We start from the raw sequence: 19,715 nt of genomic DNA, 5'->3' as shown, positions 1-19,715 counted from the left end.
TTGATACTATCCAGATGGCCACAGCTAGATAACTACATAGCAAGATGACGAATAAGCACTTTAATTCGATCTCCATAATTTCACTACCAGCCCATCGCTAGCTAGCTAACATTAGCATATTCGCTAGCTAGCACAACATAGCTAGTTGGCTAAGGACAATGCTCCCGAGTGGCGCAGGCACTCGTCTCAGTGCTAGAGGCGTCACTACGGACACCCTGGTTCGAATCCAGGCTGTATCACAACTAGCCGTGATTGGAAGTTCCATAAGGGCGGCGCACAATTGGCCTAGCGTCGCCCGGTTTTGGCCGGTGTAGGGCGTCATTGTAAATAAGAATTTGTTGTTAACCTGACTTGCCTAATTAAATAAAGGTACAATTTAAAAGATGCACCAACTCGGCAGCTGTTTCTTGGAAAGCAATCCAATGTGATTTAATTATGTCATTACTAGCTACAGTGGTTAGCTTCCTTGGAAGTATTTAGTGTGCATTGCGTCTGTGCACTTAGCTACTTAATATCCCATATTGCATATGAAGTGTGACTGGCTCATGACATTTAACCGTGTATGTATGGAGAATGTCATTTTTTCAATTTTGTTGTCACTCATGTTGGCTCCCCACGTGGGGGTTCATGCTCTCTGGTTGGCTCAAAGTCAAGTCATTGTCCACTGACGAGCATTGAGATTCTGACAAGTAGATAAGACAGGATCGTCGCTATGGTGTCTACACGTAGCAGGTACAGCATTTGTTCTAGCAATGACAAAACGGCCTCACACTGTGATAAGTATCAAGCAGCAGTCTATCGTTAGTGAGATTATCAGTGTATTTCATGCTGAAATTCAAATGTAATTTTATTCAACATTCGTGAAACACAATATTTTATACCTTCCTGATTTCATACCCGGATATGCGGTATTATCTCGGTATACTTTATACAATGTGAAATCGCCACAGTAAGTTCTCAGATCTTCACAATATATTGGGTTTAGGGGTCGATTTGGGGACCAGTGTTTCCGCTGCAGTCATTTAGCCTTGCAAAAATTATTGCCGCCAGGCCCTAAAAACATGGACCCTGGAATAATATTTCTGCCGAAGCGCACTTTGAAGATGCTATAACAGTTCACATTTACTAATGAATAGAATAATCCGACAACCCCATAGTAGAGTAGTTTATCTATTTACCTATCCGGCTTGTGTGTTGGATATGAGACATATTCATGTTGCAGAAACATCCAAGCAGTCAATGCACAACAATTCTTAATGCAATCTCGAGAAAACAGCAGTTTTTTATTAGCCTTTGTTAAAAAGATGAGGATCTGCAGCGTTTTAAAGTGTTTAACAGTGTCATGGTTAAGGAGACTGGGGCTAAATGTAACACAGTACCTTGGGGTAAAACGCCACCCTACCTACAAAATATTTCTGGGGGACTTAAAAAATGGTGAGACTGATCACATTTTTATTTGAGCAAGAGTAGTGGCAACCAGGAAAAGTGTTTGGAAGAATTGTGGTTTCTGTGAGAGGTACAGGCAAGGGACATGTTACCCTGGCTGGTGGCATACTACCAAGTTACCCTAACAGGTAGGCCGAATTTATATTCACTGTGTTTATGCAAGTTTTTTGGGACATAAAATATATCAATAGGATGCTAACAAGTTAAAATATCACTTTTAGCTAATGATTGGCCCAATAGGGTAAATGCAGATGAGCAACCCCATGCACTATTCTGCTGCATCATCAGTTGGGCTACAGGTGATAATGCATCTTGCTAATAGCATACCTGATAATATGGACCATGCATAGGCTATATGCATTGTCCAAAATGTTAAAATATGTATGTTATTGGGCTCATTTCCTGGTGGAAATTACATTTTAGAATTTTATTTCCATTCATTTTGGAGTAGAATATCCGTTTTAAAATGTCAGCAGAACTGAGCTTCTCAAATATAAATTCTCACCTTGGACTCCCCTTCACCCCCTGAAATCAATTATGTTTGCCTGTAGGTCAGTCTGTGCTGTCAGAGACAGGCCAAGATAAATGGGGACAGTGTGACCAGAGCTGCAGATGTCATCAGACAACTCCACACCAGGGCAATGACAAGAGAAACAACATGCTTTCACCTTTTTCAATAAACTTAACTGGACTTTTCATCCTGATCTTTGACATATTTTTTTGAATAACTGTTGTGCATTTTATGTATTTTGGGGGGGGAATTGCTCAGCCAAGGAATCAGGTGGAGGAATGGGAAATGCAGGCATGAGAAATTAACATTTCTCTTATATACCATTGTTATTCCTTTGTTAGTTTGAAGTCTGATTTATGTTATTTTTAAAGTAAAAAATGTCGGCTTTTCATGGTCCGTTTTCAATAATGGCTGCTGTGACTACTGCTAGTTAACATGAGGACGAAAACGTCAGTTTTCTGGGGAAGTTAGTAGGGATGCACCGATTTGACATTTTTGGCCGATATCTGATATTTTCCTTTCCAGAAGGAATCCGATACCGAAATTTTACATTTTAGCTATCTTTTAAGCTTTCTAGTATAGTTAACACACACACATGGACGCAGCATTCTAAGGCACTGCATCTCAATGCAAGAGGTGTCACTACAGTCCCTGGTTCGAATCCAGGCTGTATCACATCCTGCTGTGATTGGGAGTCCCATAGGGCGTCATTGTAAATAATAATTTGTTCTTAACTGACTTGCCTAGTTTAAAGAAAGGCCACACACCACACTGACCAAAAAGTTATTTTGTTGGCATTTACGTATGTCCCCATTACCAGTAAAACATAATCGAAACATATTTATTTCACTTGCTGTGCTGTTTCGTTGTTCAGTTGTTTCATTCTCAACCAGGATTTCATCATGCATGTCAAGCAGTGAAGTTTCAGCTCTGTCTGTCTGTGGTCTCTTCCTCGGTGCGCACTGTCACTGTTGGGCCGATGCAGGTGTTTTTTTTATAGCTAATATCGTCCGTTTCGATATGCATCCCTAGAAACAAGCAATATTTCAATCTTCTTGACGGAGCAGTGTGGATAAAGGTACAATTTGGAGGACAGTGGCATATCGCATCCCTGCATTGAGGTATGTTTTCCGACCCATGTGTCGCACCGGCTCCACAGTGTCTTATTGTAACCATGATTGCGTTCAGACGAAAGTGTCAACAATCGCAAAGGTAGGGTCGGTATCTTCTGGCAAACCTGACATGATGGATAGTTGTTTTCTGGAAAAAGTTGGTATTGGGTTATTTCATCCAGCTTGGTTGATTTTTATATTTTGTTATTGTTTTAATTGTAACGTAAAGTGTTCTTCCTGTTGTGAGACAATGTTTGTACTAAGGGCACCATTGGGAATGCGACCCTGGTCTCAATTGGGCTATTCTGAATAAATGCAAGTTTTAAAGTGTTTAGTGTGAAATCTAAATAATTTTGTACAAACATACAGCTAAACTGATGAGAAAAAGACTAGCAAATGTAGCTAGATTAAACAACATTAAAACACTCAACTGATCCCAACAAAGACAGGACTTCAGTTGGGACTAGTTTGTGGACCAGCGGATGACTTGCTGTCCACTTTATGTAACAGTGGTCTAGCGTTGCGGAGTGATCTTCTGAGTGTCTTGACAAGAGAAAGCAGGGAGGACAGCTGACATCGAAAAGGAAAGCAGATCCACATCAAAAAAAATATAGCCAAATATTTAAAACCCCATGCAGATTCCCGAATCAACATAAATCGAGCAATCATAACCTGCAAGAAGCATGGAGAGGAAAAGGTGGGGTTGTACGACTTGCTCGAATGAGTTGTAAGAAGGATAAGTAGCTAAGTAAAAGACGGTAGCTAGCTAATGTTAGCTGGTCTGCAGTAGGGAAAGCATGTCTCTAGCTAGCTAACATTGTTTCTCGATGGAGTAGCCGAGACGTTAGCTAGCCACTAAAGTAAAACATCACCCACTTAGGTAACTGTGTACCAAAATTGCAAATGATCAGTGTCTACAGATTACGTCAAATTTGATAAGTAACCATTAGATAGCGAACGATAAGTCATTGATTGCTAACGTTAGCTTGCTAGCAAACGTCAGCTCCCCGCACATTTGACAACAAATTAGCAAGTAACGTTAGCATCAATAGCTTTCTGTTACAAGTCTTTGTTTAGATTTGTGTAAATTGATTCCGATTATGTGGACGTTGTACTACATTATTGTGGGTGCAGTGCTGCGGGTTACCCACGGCAGTAGCTAGCTAACTTTCATTGTTTACTACTACGCAGGGGTGAAAGTAAGGCGGTCAGGTGCGGCGTCCCAGCAAAAACAATAGTGGGGGTACGCCGTACCGGTAAAACGTGAGCCTATCATAAGTAATATATGCCCAAACAACTATAGGCTATTACACAATTATTTAACAATTCTGCATGTCAGCCCCATGAGCATTTTCGAATTGACTGGAAACTGGGTGTTATACTGTCCATATTGCGTTGTGGTTTGAGGAGAACGCTTATATTCAGTCAAGGCCGTGATGAGTGGCGGACAAGGCTGAGATTAGTGGCGGAGACCGAGGCGTGCGAGGACAACAGTGAATGCGGCAATTCAGACTACAAGTGTAAGCCTAATGACAATCGCAGAATGGCATTACAATACACGTAGGTGTTTTGTAACAGATGTCTCTTCCGCTGGTGCACAGTTGGTTTGGATGCTGAAATTATTTTGTGAGCGGACTAACGTGCGCGGGTAGCCTACAGGAGCGCATTTGTTAAGTGATTGTTTGGCAATCAGATTAAATCATCTGGCTGGTTGTGTTTATGCCACATTAAAAGGCATAGGTGGCGTGACCATAATGTTAGTTGAAGCTAAGCCTTCCCTAAAGCGAATTGAATTAAATTGGCAAAATTATATAGCCTAATTAGCTTATATCTACACCGAAATAAATCAAATCATTCAAAATAGGCTACTACACCAGAAAGCATGATTTGGCCACAGATGATCATTAGCGTCTTTGACAAAACGCTGTGGATTGTTTTAAATTGCATAGCCTACAGTCGGATAGATTGTTGAGTTGCTACTGTCAGTGAAAAGCGGAGACCTAGCCAGGCATATCGCAATATTAAAAATCACAATCGCGGAAAAAACGGTTAGAAAGCAAATGGATATTGCTGTAAAGAGATGCCAATGAAAGACCCCAATCTGTCTTTTAGGTGTCGAAATTCTTAAAACTTAATTGAGCGAACAGTAGCCTATTTTATTGGCACCAGGAGAGAACATCGGCCATATCCCTGGTGAGTGCGTATTCACTGTCTTTGTCATTGGGTTTCTTTTAGATAGTAATTTCCCCCTCCAGGTTAGATGGATGTTGAATTGTATTTCGTAGGCCAATTATATGAGTCAGACATAGATTTTATTGATATTTTTGGCAGAGTAGGCTACCCTGTAAATTTTTGTAACATTAAAGAAAAATGTGCAGGCACTTCGTGTCCCATACCAGTAAGAAATTAAATCTACTTTCACCCCTGCTACTATGGTTGTTTTGCAGGCTGAGGTTTGTGAATTAGGCCCATTTGTCGTCTTGTCAGTGCAACACCACTGACCTCCAGAATAGGTTTGTGTCTCTTGTACCTGCAGGTTTGTGCCTCAATTCATTGCCTATGTTTTTTTTCTCCTGATGGCCTGTTTTCCTGCCCCTTTAGTGACCCTGGAAAGAGATTCCTCAGCAAGCCCCAGCTAGCTCGTTACCTGGGCAACACCATGGAGGTGCACGCCATTGACCCCCGTGCAGGAAGGATGCTAACGAACAAACTGCACAGGAACAGGCACAAGCATCGCTATGACAACAACAACCATCAGATCAAGGTGAGGGAGTTTGAGTCCAGGATCATGTGTAATCTGTTTGAACATTGAACTATGATCCCTGACCTGTTTCTGTCTGTGTTGAAGGTTAAGCCGGACCTGAACACGACCCTACCAGTCCGACAGACAGCATCCATCTTTAAACAGCCGGTCACCAAGGTGACCAATCACCCTAGCAACAAAGTGAAGACTGACCCCCACAAGGCTGTCGACCAACCAAGACAGGTGAGTCCAACGAAGCTCTGCGCTTATTGTTTGTCTTTTATTGATACCGTAATGTTATTTATTTCATTGCTGCCATATGGTTGGTAGATGAGGTCATCTGCTCTGGCCTAGTCTTTGAAAACGTATTATTGCAAATTGGGATGAGTCACTCGATTTATCAAGCTGACTTAAATGTCCAATGCAGCTGTTTTTATCTCAATATCAAATCATTTCTGGGTAACAATTAACTACCTTACTGTGATTGTTTTCAATTCAAATAGTCAAAAGAAACAGAGTAATTTCTCAAGAAAGAATTTTGCTAGGAGTGGTCTGAGTGAGAGGCCTCATTGGATGAGCATAATGGGAGGGCTATGTAACCTGAACTAGCTGTTAGAGGTTTTCCATAAATTATGAAGCACATCATTATGTGATGTGTTTTAAAGTGAAATGGCGAGCTGTTTACCCACTGTTTGTCCTCAGCTGTTTTGGGAGAGGAAGCTGAGTGGTCTGAGTGCGTTTGACATTGCAGAGGAGCTGGTCAAGACCATGGACCTTCCCAAGGGCCTACAGGGTAAGTACACACAGCAGAGAGTACTTGAGACTCATATACACATAAAACCAATGTTTTGGGATATCTGACTCTGTGAATCTCCACCCAGGTGTTGGGCCTGTGTGTTCAGACAAGACCCTGCTCTCTGCCATTGCCAGCGCCCTGCACACCAGCCCCACACCCGTCACTGGTCAGCTGACCGCAGCCGTGGAGAAGAACCCTGGGGTGTGGCTCAACACCACCCAGCCACTCTGCAAGGCCTTCATGGTTACCGATGACGACATCAGGTAAAGTACACACACAACTCAGTGGTCTGGCTCAACAACACCCAGCTACTGTTGGGCCTTGTTGTTAAAGGGATAGTTCACCCAAATCACAAAATGACACATTGGTTTCCTTACCCGGTAAGTAATCAATGGACAAGGTATGACAGCAATTCATGCTTTGGTTTAGTTTGCTGACACTGTTTCCACATGCTAACGTTTTAGCATTAGTGACACAAATCCCAATCACGGGACCGATATTAGCATTTTTTGAGCACTATGTCCAAATCATCCGAAATAATCTCAAATTGATTGTGAAGCTCAACATTGTCACTTATAGATGATTTTAAAATGTGTGAAAAATGTGCCACATATCATGTTCAAATCATCAATAAGTGAACATGTTGAGCTTCACAATACATTTTAGATTTCGGATGATTTGGACATAGTGCTCAAAAAATGCTAATATCGGTCCCGTGATTGGGATTTGTGCCACTACTGCTAAAACGTTAACATGTGGAAACCGTTCCAGGCAAACTAAACCAAAGCATTGGATTGCTGTCATACCTTCTCCATAGACTGCTTACAGGGTTAGGAAACCAATATGCCATTTTGTAATTTGGATAAGTATCCCTTTAAGCCTGCCACGAGGACTGTCATCATCCATTGCTCCCTAACCCCTCTCCTCTCTCTCCCTCTGGTGTATGTAGGAAGCAAGAGGACCTGGTCCACAGTGTGAGGAGGAGGCTGGAGGAAGCTCTGATGGCGGACATGTTGGCTCACATAGAGGCCTCCACCAACGAGGCAGACACAGACGCTCTGAAGGAGGAGCAAGCCGAGCAGGATGACAAGGAGGACGTATAGCAGAGGTAGAAATTAAATAGCTAGTTACTTTGCCTTTAAGAAATGGCCTAGGTGTGTGTTTGTTAGTAATACTTTGTAACGAGATAACCAGGGTAGCTAAAGTCCAAAATTGAAACATTTACATAATTCTGTGATTACCGGTAGTACCACAGACAAAAAAAACTATTGATTTACTTGCGATCATTTTTCTCTCTCCTACAGGGTTGGTGATTGCGACAGAGAGCTGCCTGGAGCACAGTATTCTACCCATACACACACCAATACACATACAGGACATTCACCAGGTTCTGACTAGCATCTGTCAACATGAAGGACCCTCTCTCGTCTACGTCTCTCTGAATTGTTGTTGACCGTCTTCAAGACAATCTAAATATATTTTTGACCAATTTAAATGTAATTTTGAATAATTTTTTTAAGCTCTTAGACGAGGCTTTGACGTTCAGAGTTCAATTCACTCATTTTTACCCTCACTAATTGTATGGAATGTGGAGAAGTATGTATGGTGCTTTAGGCAATATAGTCTTGCCCTCTTGTGAAGACAAGTTTAAGGTTAAAACACAGTGTGTGTGTGTGTGCGCGAGAGAGAGAAGTGTGTTTTTGGGAGGGGGAGAGAGTGTGATTGTGGGGCACCACTCGGCCCATTCCAACTTTCCATCTGGTACCACTCAGTATCCTTTGCCCAAGTGGAGAATTAGTGAGTGGTTAGAGGGGTGCATATTGGGCAAGGGACCACATGCTGTAAGATGACAGTTGGAGGCTCAAAATGGACTTTGCAAAAGACTACCTGTTTCAGAAGTCAGTCATAGATAAGCATGCATCATGATCTATTATGGCTCTTGTTATCTCTAACTAATAATTGGATTCTGTGTTCTCCAAACTGTCTTCTGGACGATCATGAAGAGTGGTGCTCTGCACAGAGGTTGAACAGGCTCTCATGTCTCAAACTCTCCCATAAGTTCAAAATGGTGCTAATTTAGTCTGTTCTCATCTTTCTAGATGTATTTGCTTTCATGTTACATTGATGATCTGTCAATCGGTGCGACGGCTGACGTAGACGGCTACTCTGAAATAGTTGCCTATTTGGGATTTTGTATTTTTTGTTGTTGAAATTGCTGTGTGGCAAGTCACAATTATGCCATAGTTATTTAACATTGGTTGTTTTTAGTAGGTTTTAAATGCTGACATTTTTCCCTAAATTTGTTCTTGATTTGAGTTCTGAATGGGAAGCTCATTCACTGTCAGAATGATCCCTCCATGAAATGTTATTGTTCAGATTATGCTTTATAGTTTAAAAAAACCCTTTGTTTCCATAGAGGGATTTGTTACCATTTTCTCTTGAAATTTGAGGTCAAACATCAAGCAATTAATTCTGGAGGGTTCTTTTTTTTTCATATAACTAAAATAAATGCTAACTCTTTTGTAATTTGTGTATTGTGTTCTTTTAGACCAGGGGTATTCAACTCTTATCTTATGAGGTCCAGAGCCTGCTGGATTGCTGTTCTACCTGATTATTAATTGCACCCACCTAATGTCCCAGGTCTAAATCAGTCTGTTATTAGGGGGGGAACAATGAAAAATGCAGTGGGACTGGCTTTGAGGTCCAGAATTGAGTTTGAAGGTTTTAGACACTTGGCTTGTGAGAGCAGTGGACGACCTGGAGAAGATTCATCACTAGACTTGTTTGGTTTTGTAGGCCACCTAGCCAGTCTCGAAGTCAGGGATGGGCAACTGGCGGTCCCCCTTTTTTAGGCCTGTGGATCAATTTCCACAAACAAAACAAAAACATTTTATTTAGGAACTCTGTAGGGGTCTCCAATTTACTGTTGAAAGTTAGAATAGTAGAATACACAAGGTGACATTTGGTTGTGGATCAGCAGTTTTTCCTCTTAAGTTGGTCACTGACAGTCAATCAGATAACATTTTTTAGATTGGTAAATTAGTCTAGCCAGCTATGTGAACTTGCATCAATCATGGTTAGTCACTCATTAAAAACTTCAAACATTTATCTCTGCCCCATGGCAAAATTAGTAGAATTAAATGATACTGAACAAAAATATAAATGCAATAATTCTGTAGATTTTACTGAGTTATAGTTCATATAAGGAAATCGGTCAATGGAAATGCATGTATTAGGCCCCTAACCTATGGATTTCACTTGACTGGACAGGGGAGCAGCCTTGGAGGGCATAGGCCCACCCACTTGGCAGCCAGGTCCGGCAATTGGGGAGTCAGGCCCAGGCAATCCGAATGAGTTTTTCCCCACAATAGGGCTACTCCTCAGCCCCCCCTCCCCGGAAGGAATATCTTAGTAACTTGTAATGACGTTGGAATCAAAATTAGGGTTTCCTCAAAATAATAACAATTGCAAGCTATGACATTGAATTATTAAGGAATATGTGGCAAGAGAAAATATAATTTACCCTTATTAAACACGCCAGATCATTGTCCATCAATGGATGGCGATTTAACTCGTTTGACTGCAATAAGACACAAGGGGGATGACACAAGGGCCAATATACCACAGCTAAGGGCTGCTCTTAAGCATGACGCAACGCAGAGTGCCTGGTTACAGCCGTGGTATATTGGCCATATTCCACGAACCCCCAGGGGTGCCTTATTGCTATGATAAACTGGTTACCAACGTAATTAAAACAGTAAAAAGTAATGTTTTGTCATACCCGTGGTATATGATCTGATATACCATGGCTTTCAGCCAATCAGCATTCAGGGCTCAAACCAGGTTTATAATTGTAAATATATTACATTTGCGTATGTGCATAACTATAGATAAATCCGACAGGAGAGTTTGAGAGGATCTCGAAATCTCTGAGCAAGAAACACTTGGATGAAAATAAAAAAACTAATGTTAGGCTATTTTCTGGCAATTGTGCTGTTATTATGTGCCAGATGTTAAGACTACAAACCATTATAAATGGCCCATTTGTGAGATTGACTTTCCATTTCAATAGGCATAGGCTACAGACTCAAATCTGGGTTTATGATTGTAATTACATTTTGCCATAATTTGCTTAGCTAAAGGCAGGAGCTTATAGCCCCTGATAGGCCTACATCTAATTTCAGTGTACAGTAGCCTAGACAAGATGTAGGCAAGATGTGAACGATTTAGCAGCTTGCTTAGTTCAAATTAACAGACTAATTTATTCAACATGAATAACGAGGCGATTTTGAAATAAGAAAGTGCTTGTGTTTCCCAATAGCCTGCTGGAATAGGCTACTGAGGATGGGGTTATAATTTCAATCACTGAATTAAATATATATAATATGTCTATGAACTGAATATGCTTGTCAACGACAGCTAGTGAAGCTGGTTGAGAGAATGCACTAATCCATCACATTTTCTCACAGTAAAGTGTAACCTGTGTGTTTGCTTGTTTACGTCTGTCTCCTACCCTATTCCCTTTAACTCTGCTCCTGTTCTCCAGGACCTAGGGGTTCTGTCCAACACCCAGACGTGGATCCACCTCATGTCCTCCATTACCAACCACCCTCCAACTTTTCATTACATCATCTACAGCTACTGTTATTGTCATGTCATTATCTGATAAAAAAGTGTTCTTGCTCTATCATACTGGGCACTTAAATATGTGAGATACAGAGATTAACGCAAAACTCTAGCACTGCAAACACTCAGAAGAAAAAGGGCAAGTCCTCCTTCTGAGATTGGCTGCCTGTTGAGAACAAGTGACAAACAGAACCTCCCACCCACACAGCAACCACCTCCATATTACACACCAGAATTCAGTATTTAAGTATGATTGCCATGTGAGTGTACAAAAAAAACGGTGAAAATAAATGGATGACACAGCTCTATCAAAACAATATCAACATTTATATATTAAAATCTTAAATATTGCCAGGTTGGTTTTCACAGCTGTTTCACAAGGTGTTAATTATTCTAAATTGTAAGGTATCCTTTGATGGTATATATTAATTCCACATTATTCATTGTTCATTGTTGTATCCTAGGACCTTTTTTCTTTTTGAAAAAAAAAAAATGTGCATCTATTTTAGAATAAGGCTGTTAAGTAACAAAATGTGGGAAAAAATCAAGGGGTCTGAATACTTTCCGAATGCACTGTATATGCATGTTTACAGTGAGCAAAAATACTATGTCCAAAGATAGACTGAAAGAGCTGCAAAATCTGGACCCCTACAAATCAGCCGGGCTAGACAATCTGGACCCTCTCTTTCTAAAATGATCTGCCGAAATTGTTGCAACCCCTATTACTAGCCTGTTCAACCTCTTTTTCGTATCGTCTGAGATTCCCAAAGACTGGAAAGCTGCCGCGGTCATCCCCCTCTTCAAAGGGGGTGACACTAGACCCAATCACTACTCTGGACGGCTCTGACTTAGAATATGTGGACAACTACAAATACCTGGGTGTCTGGTTAGACTGTAAACTCTCCTTCCAGACTCACATTAAGCATCTCCAATCCAAAATTAAATCTAGAATCGGCTTCCTATATCGCAACAAAGCATCCTTCACTCATGCTGCCAAACATACCCTCGTAAAACATGACAGCCAGACAAGCCACTGTATGTATTATTGACCGCTCCTCGACTTCGGTGATGTCATCTATAAAATAGCCTCCAACACTCTACTCAACAAACTGGATGCAGTCTATCACAGTGCCATCCGTTTTGTCACCAAAGCCCCATACACTACCCACTATTGTGACCTGTACGCTCTCGTTGGTTGGCCCTCGCTTCATACTCGTCGCCAAACCCACTGGTTACAGGTTATCTACAAGTCTCTGCTAGGTAAAGCCCCACCTTATCTCAGCTCACTGGTCACCATAGCAGCACCCACTCGTAGCACACCCTCCAGTAGGTATATCTCACTGGTCACCCCCAAAGCCAATTCCTCCTTTGGTCGTCTTTCCTTCCAGTTCTCTGCTGCCCATGACTGGAACGAATTGCAACATCTCTGAAGCTGGAGACTTACATCTCCCTCACTAGCTTTAAGCACCTGCTGTCAGAGCAGCTTACAGATCACTGCACATGTACATAGCCCATCTGTAAACAGCCCATCTATCTATCTACCTCATCCCCATATTGGTATTTATTTATTTATTTGGCTCTTTTGCACCCCAGTATGTCTACCTGCACACTTCATCTTCTCCCGATCTACCATTCCAGTGTTTAATTGCTACATTGTAATTACTTTGCCACCATGGCCTATTTATTGCCTTAACTTACCTCATTTGCACTCACTGTATATAGACTTTTTGTTTTATTTTGTTCTACTGTATTATTGACTGTATGTTTTGTTTATTCCATGTGTAACTCTGTGTTGTTATATGTGTCGAATTGCTACGCTTTATCTTGGCCAGGTCGCAGTTGCAAATGAGAACTTGTTCTCAACTAGCCTACCTGGTTAAATAAAGGTGAAAAAAAAACAACAACAAAAAACAATAGATAATGATATATATTCAACCACAAGGGTGCACTAATGAGCTATGTGAGATAGAAAAAAGTTAATCATAATAGAGGATTACTGAAATGATATTATTTCAGTGTAGATAAGGGAAGGGCAGATTAAAATAAAAACATGACAGCCAGACAAGCCACTGCATGAATCAAACGGACTTGCATATGAATGGAGGGGAAATGAGTTGATTTTGATGTGTAGGCTAAGTAACATTAATGTGTCATGCAGATTACAGTTTTTTTTGTGCTATTCATGTTTTAATGTTAACAAGGTACCCAAAAATGGTTTGAAGTAAGGTTTTCATTTTATTAGCTAAATGAAACTTGTTTAAACAGCGAAATTGTAGTGGAAATCAGCCTTGTTTGAATAGCAGGGATGAAAAGAATGTAATTGTAATGATCTCCAAAATTCTAATCATTAGGTCATCACACCGCTGACATTACCATGGACGCTAATAGTATATTGAATCCCATTGAGACGAAGGGGGGGACACTTTTTGGCTGGGGGACATTATTTGGCATGACAGGCCCCCAAACGGCTAGGGCCGGCTCTGACTGCATGTGTGGGCATGAAAGTGGGTAGGCTGTGGTCCCTCATGGTGAGCTATGATTTTTCGTGGCTCCACCCCTATCAAAGTTGCCCATCCCTGCTCTAGGTCAATGTGAGAATCAGAAATGGATAGCAATCAATAATGGATAATAATTTCTTATTCCAGATTACATGTCTGGCATCTATTATTCAGTTACTGTCCCATTTGGTCAATGCCAAGGGGGATGACAGGCACCCACACAATAAGTAACAGGGACATTGTTCCGTTCTAGACGTTTAGGCATAGTTGGTGATATTTAACTGTTTGCTACCCTTGAATTTTTTTTTTGAGTTCTAGGTTTTGATAGGTCATTTAGAATGTCCCCAATCTCCCAATAATCCAACCAACCGTGTGATACCACACCACCATAGCATCCAAAACTGCCAATTTCCCACCACTTTTCAAAAGATTTGACATGGAACCATCAAATTACTAATTTGCTTGATCAATTTCCGATTATAAAAATTTACCACAGTAACAATAATATCGATCGTGAGTGTGAGGATAGCACGCTTGCGGTTGAAGCGCTTCTGTGTTGCGTGGCCTTTGAACCCATTGTTGTGTCGCGACTGACGTCAGTTCTATGTGCGAGACAGGCAGAGCGGCGTGCGCCTGGCGAGACAAAGGCGGCGGACCAGGGAACAGCCGGGATAAATATCCAGATACAGTTGTCGGGAGGTATCTGCATGGGAGTAAAATGATAGACTACAAATCGATGCAAAGATCGACGGGCCGCTAAATGACCTCGATATTCGTCTGGAATATAATTGTTTCAACAGCCTGTCCCTTCTCTTTCGTTTTAAACATTTTCTCCAACGCCCCCAATTTAGCGAGCTAGCTACTAGCTAGCATTAGAGCATTGGTAGCCACTCATCATTCCTTCAAGAATCAAACGAGAGGAACTCCATACAATTGGGAGGTAGCCAAAAGGTAAAGTAACTTTGTGATATTTTATTCAAATATAAAATACACGTATTTGGATTAGACGTATTATTTGAACTTAAGTATTTTTGCTCGGCTATCCATCTAGCCAGCTAGCTGTGGTACTCCCAAACAAAGGGGACGACAACGTGACAGACTCAACTGTGTGGAGCTAGTTTGCTAGCAGATTACCGGTTTTCCAAATGTGATGCTCCCATTTCGGGACGAGACGGTCAGAATAGACAAAATAAAATGCTCTAGTGTTGGTCAGTGTTAGTGAATATTGTATGATGCATATTTCAACAAGAACCAAGCTTTATTTTCGCCACACAGTGAGACAGAATGCAACAACAAACAGACAAAGCAAGATAGGAGAAGGGTTGAAGGAGACGTCGCCCAAGTGGAGCAACACACTAACCTATTTATGAAACTAGCGAACTATGACATCGGATATGTTTAATAACTTTTAGTGCCTTTAATTTGTGTGTTTTCTAAAACGTATCTTGGCGCAACACGTTTTGTGCTGAAACTCCCTTTGTTGTGTCAATTTCCTAGAAAAGAGCGCTTTGCACACAGACGCCCCAAGATCTGATGTTCATCCTCTTGGACTATGCCTAGCCCCTTATTCCACCCCGAGATTATGGACCACGACATGGTAGTGAGCAGCCAGCACAACGGGGTCAGCCTGCCGCGAGAGACTGACCAGGAGTCCCGGGACGAGGACCATCAGGATGCGCTCCGCTTCGCCCTGGACCAGCTGTCATTTATGGCCCTGGAGAAGGTGGACTGTGGGGGCGGTGGTGGGGGGCTCGTTGACACGCTCGACGGGAACCAGGGACCGTGCTCCGGGAATTCCAATGGCGGTTATGTCGACCTGCAGATGCTGGAGCACCAAGGGGGTTCCCGGGACTCCCCGACATCCTGCTCCCCGTCTCCAGAGTACTATGGATCGGGCGGGTACCACATGACTGGCCCGCACTCTCACCCCATGCTCGGTGAACAAAGCTCAGTTCTCTGCAATCGCAAGAGGAGTGTCAACATGACCGAATGCGTACCTGTGCCCAGCTCAGAACACGTTGCTGAAATAGTGGGAAGACAGGGTAAGAATTCTGTATGTTTTCCACTTTTGTTTATCAATGTGGTTAGGCCGTAGCTAGCTAATTCATAAGGTATTCTAGTTATAGATGATCAGAGTCTAGCCATTACCAACTACCTCTTTCATAACCACATGAATGCATAGGACTGCCTTCCTTTGTTTGGATGGTGAGATATCTCATAAATTTATCAGCGCCGGCTGGTGTTATTGAGACTTGGCCTTGATGTGTACAGTGGATGTTGTTTATGCGCTTCATGTAGATCAAGAATGACTTACTAGCCTAATCTGCATGTCCTGACAAGTGTTGAGACAACTAAAGATGTTGTGTGTATGGGATAGGGGGAGGGGTGGGTCAGACAAAGCAGCAGATTGTCGGGAGTCCGGACATGTCTAGCAGCCGGCAGGCACCAAACAAAAGAAACCTGTCGAATAATATTGATTTAGCTATATGTAGACCTCAAGTCACATATTTAAACAAAAGGCCTGGCGTTTACATTGAGGTCAACGTTAAAAGTCGATTTTTAGTCATTTGTATATAGTTTTGCTCAACCCCAATGCGAGTCTTTTGGGAGGTCCGATGCACAGAACACGGGATTGGGCGGTGTTTTCGCCCCGCATCCAGCCCTGTCGACCGCTCTCGACTGGTTTCAAAATCCACCCATATTTTTTTTTATCTCCGCACACTTAGCTCAATATTCACTACTAGTTTGCATACACACAGTGTCTATGCTTGGCGCAGTTGTGGCAACGTTATTGCATTGTTCTCTTTGTTTGAAAATGCCATGCTTTCTGCCTCCCAGAATGACATCACACACTCAGCACCCCATTGGTGGGTGAGAGTAAACCGTCCATATTTAAAGGAACAGTGCAGCGGTTCTTGAGTTAGCATCATTAATGCTACTTGGCTAACAAGCTATAGGCTTTATATTCTGGAAATATATTTTAATCTGTTTGTTAACCAGTGAGTGGCCAGAATTTCTTGCCGGTTTTGTATATTGTTTTGTCTCCCCAACAAATTCCTCGTCTTTCAATAAATTAAAGCAGCAAGCAGGGGTTGTAACAATGTTCTGTCCCTGTTTTGGTAACAACTTCAGGAGGGGTTGGAGAAATGTATCCACTCTCCAATTCATAGACAAGGGCTATAGATGCAAGGACAGGCCATCCATGATATCAACATTTTACTTTTAACTATGTTTGTTTTCATGTAATTTGTTTAAACATTGGAGTAAAATAAGCTTATATTTTGGGTTCTCCTTGAGTGTGACCGTTTAACTAAGCTCATGGGGCATTTATAAGTTCTATTCATCAGGATTCAATGGGTATATACATAAATTCAAATATGGAAGTTGCATGCCGCTTAAAGTTAGTCACTGTATATACTGTTTAAATTATATAATTAATTTTCACATAGTTTATGCACAACCAATACTTTCCACTTAAATTCCCATTATGAGAATAATGAATACCTTAGAGACCGCTGCCCTATATAGACTTGAAATCACTTTAATAATGTTGACATATTTTTCATTACTCAATCTGGTGTATATACTGTATTCTGTTATACTGTAGTCTATGCCGCTCCGACATTGCTCGTCCAGATATTTATATATTCTTAATTCCATTCCTTTAGTTTAAATTTGTCTGTTAGATATTACTGTTGGAGATAGAAACACACACATTTCATTACACCCGCAATAACATCTGCTAAACGTGTATGTGACCAATAAATACTCCCCCAAACAAAACTGGCAACAAAAAAAAGTATATATGCAATCTTCCACCCCTCTCTGTCCCAGGCTGTAAGATCAAGGCACTGCGTGCGAAGACCAACACCTACATAAAGACCCCGGTGAGAGGCGAGGAGCCCGTGTTCATAGTTACAGGGCGCAGGGAGGACGTGGAGATGGCCAAGCGGGAGATCGTCTCTGCGGCCGAGCACTTCTCCATGATCCGGGCATCCCGCTGCAAGGCTGGGGCCACGGGCACAGGAGCACCCGGGACAGGGGGAGTGCTCCCTGGACCCCCCCACCTGCCTGGACAGACCACTATACAGGTATGACAATCACAGTAGGAGATACAGCAGCTTAAAATGTTTTTTTGTTTTATCATTTATTCAACCAGTTCCGTTGAGATGGTCATCTTTATTTTACGACAAGGGAGCCTTGGCCAGTAGTCAACATTACACGCACCTGTGGAGATATACAAATATCTGTTGGCTAAAATGTCCCTTCTTTGAATAGATAAAGTAGAGGTCATGATAATGTCTAACGTCTACTTTCATACACTTACTGCACGACCGTTCAATTCCATTTAAATGCCAGTTCTTGCCAGTTGCTTTACTGCTCTGCCAGTAAATGGCATGGTTCATCACCAGTTTTTATAGTTATGTAATTCCTCCTTGACAGTTTTTCATGGCCAGGTCAGGTGGTCTGTAAAACTCTCACTGTTAAGTATTTCCTTCCCTGGTGCAGGTGCGGGTACCGTATCGTGTGGTGGGGTTAGTGGTGGGGCCCAAGGGGGCGACCATCAAGCGCATCCAGCAGCAGACGCACACCTACATCGTGACGCCCAGCAGGGAGAAGGACCCCGTGTTTGAGGTGACTGGCATGCCTGAGAATGTGGACCGAGCCCGGGAGGAGATTGAGACGCACATCACCCTGCGGACCGGGGCCTTTGTGGACCTCCAGGGAGACAACGACTTCCACACTAACGGGACTGACGTCAGCCTAGAGGGCCTGGGCTCGCTGGCTGGGGGGCTGGGCGCTGCTCTCTGGGCTCGGGCCAACAACGCCCACCCTGCCCCTCCACCCCCACCGCCTCCTCCACCACCCCCGCTCCCCATGGCCATGCACCAATCGTCTGGGAGGAAGCTGTCCTCCTCGGCCTCCTACCACCAACACAACGGAGGAATGGGCTCTGAGAGCTACAGCGCCCCCAGGAGGGCCACCGAGGGAGGTAGCCCCACCAGCCCATTCAGCACCAGCTCCAGCAATGCCGGCGGAGGAGGGGGGTTCACCTTCGGGGGTGACTCCACCCCAGGCCTCCCCTCTGAGGAGCTGGGCTTTGAGTTCAGCGCCTCCAACATCTGGGCCCCTTTCGTCAACGGAGGAGGAGGGAAGATCCCAGGTACCTCTCAGAAGCAGCCTCTCCGCAGAAACAGCAGCGGCCTGAGCGGCGGTGCCATCACCCCCCGCCTGTCCCCCACCCTGCCCCCTGACGCAGTGGTGGGACCCCTGGATCATCCACTGGCCCGTCGTGCCCAAAGCGACCCACTCAGCACCCTCTCCTGGCTGCAGTCGGGCGGTGCCGGTGCAGGGTCCTTCTCTGGAGCATCTAGCTCCAGCTCCGGAGGGTCATCCACCGGTTACTCCTCCTGCTCAGCCTCCTCCCTGCCCGGAGGCTCTCCCACCGATTCAGAGGGCGGGGGCAGCGGCATTGGCCTGGGCTCTGGCATGCTGGGCCGGCTGAAGGCCGCAGCAGGCGCTGGTTCTGGAGGTCTGGTTGGCATGGGGCCAGGGGGTGTGAGCAGGGACTGCTTTGTGTGCTTTGAGAGCGAGGTGACAGCGGCTCTGGTGCCATGCGGCCACAATCTGTTCTGCATGGACTGCGCCGGACAGATCTGCCAGTCCGCTGAGCCCGAGTGCCCTGTCTGCCATACCACTGCCACACAGTGCATCCGTATCTTTTCCTAATAGTCCACCCCCTCACCCACCCGAAGACAAGGGATGGTATGGGAACTGAGGAGGGGGCGAGAGGGGTAGGGGTGTCATCTTTAAAAAAAAACTGAACTTTACGGTCTTACTATCCGAGAGAACTGCAGTGGACCATCAACTGTGGCGGGATGGACGGACAGCAACAACCTTCTCCGCACATATGATGGACCACAATGATTACAATATTAGAAATGACACTATACGGATGTTGATTTAATGATAACTATAACAA

General features: G+C 43.3%; 2 protein-coding genes across 2 annotated transcripts; both read left to right on the top strand.

The window, feature by feature from the left end:
- Positions 1 to 3,588: 3,588 nt before the first annotated feature.
- On the top strand, positions 3,589 to 9,134 carry LOC139376302 (methyl-CpG-binding domain protein 3-like). The gene is made up of 7 exons (XM_071118681.1): positions 3,589 to 3,766; positions 5,671 to 5,833; positions 5,918 to 6,055; positions 6,515 to 6,605; positions 6,694 to 6,871; positions 7,558 to 7,716; positions 7,913 to 9,134. The coding sequence occupies exons 1-6, from the start codon at positions 3,753 to 3,755 to the stop codon at positions 7,709 to 7,711; spliced, it is 738 nt and encodes a 245-aa protein (XP_070974782.1). The 5' UTR covers positions 3,589 to 3,752; the 3' UTR covers positions 7,712 to 7,716; positions 7,913 to 9,134.
- Positions 9,135 to 14,342: 5,208 nt separating this feature from the next.
- Positions 14,343 to 19,715, top strand: LOC139376301 (RNA-binding protein MEX3B-like). The gene is made up of 4 exons (XM_071118680.1): positions 14,343 to 14,683; positions 15,230 to 15,774; positions 17,567 to 17,823; positions 18,242 to 19,715. The coding sequence occupies exons 2-4, from the start codon at positions 15,285 to 15,287 to the stop codon at positions 19,460 to 19,462; spliced, it is 1,968 nt and encodes a 655-aa protein (XP_070974781.1). The 5' UTR covers positions 14,343 to 14,683; positions 15,230 to 15,284; the 3' UTR covers positions 19,463 to 19,715.

This window comes from Oncorhynchus clarkii, chromosome 20 (genome assembly GCF_045791955.1).
Source record: "Oncorhynchus clarkii lewisi isolate Uvic-CL-2024 chromosome 20, UVic_Ocla_1.0, whole genome shotgun sequence".
Classification (NCBI taxonomy): domain Eukaryota; kingdom Metazoa; phylum Chordata; class Actinopteri; order Salmoniformes; family Salmonidae; genus Oncorhynchus; species Oncorhynchus clarkii.
The sequence above is the reverse complement of the archived record's forward strand: the minus strand, read 5'-3'. Positions and strand labels throughout refer to the sequence as shown.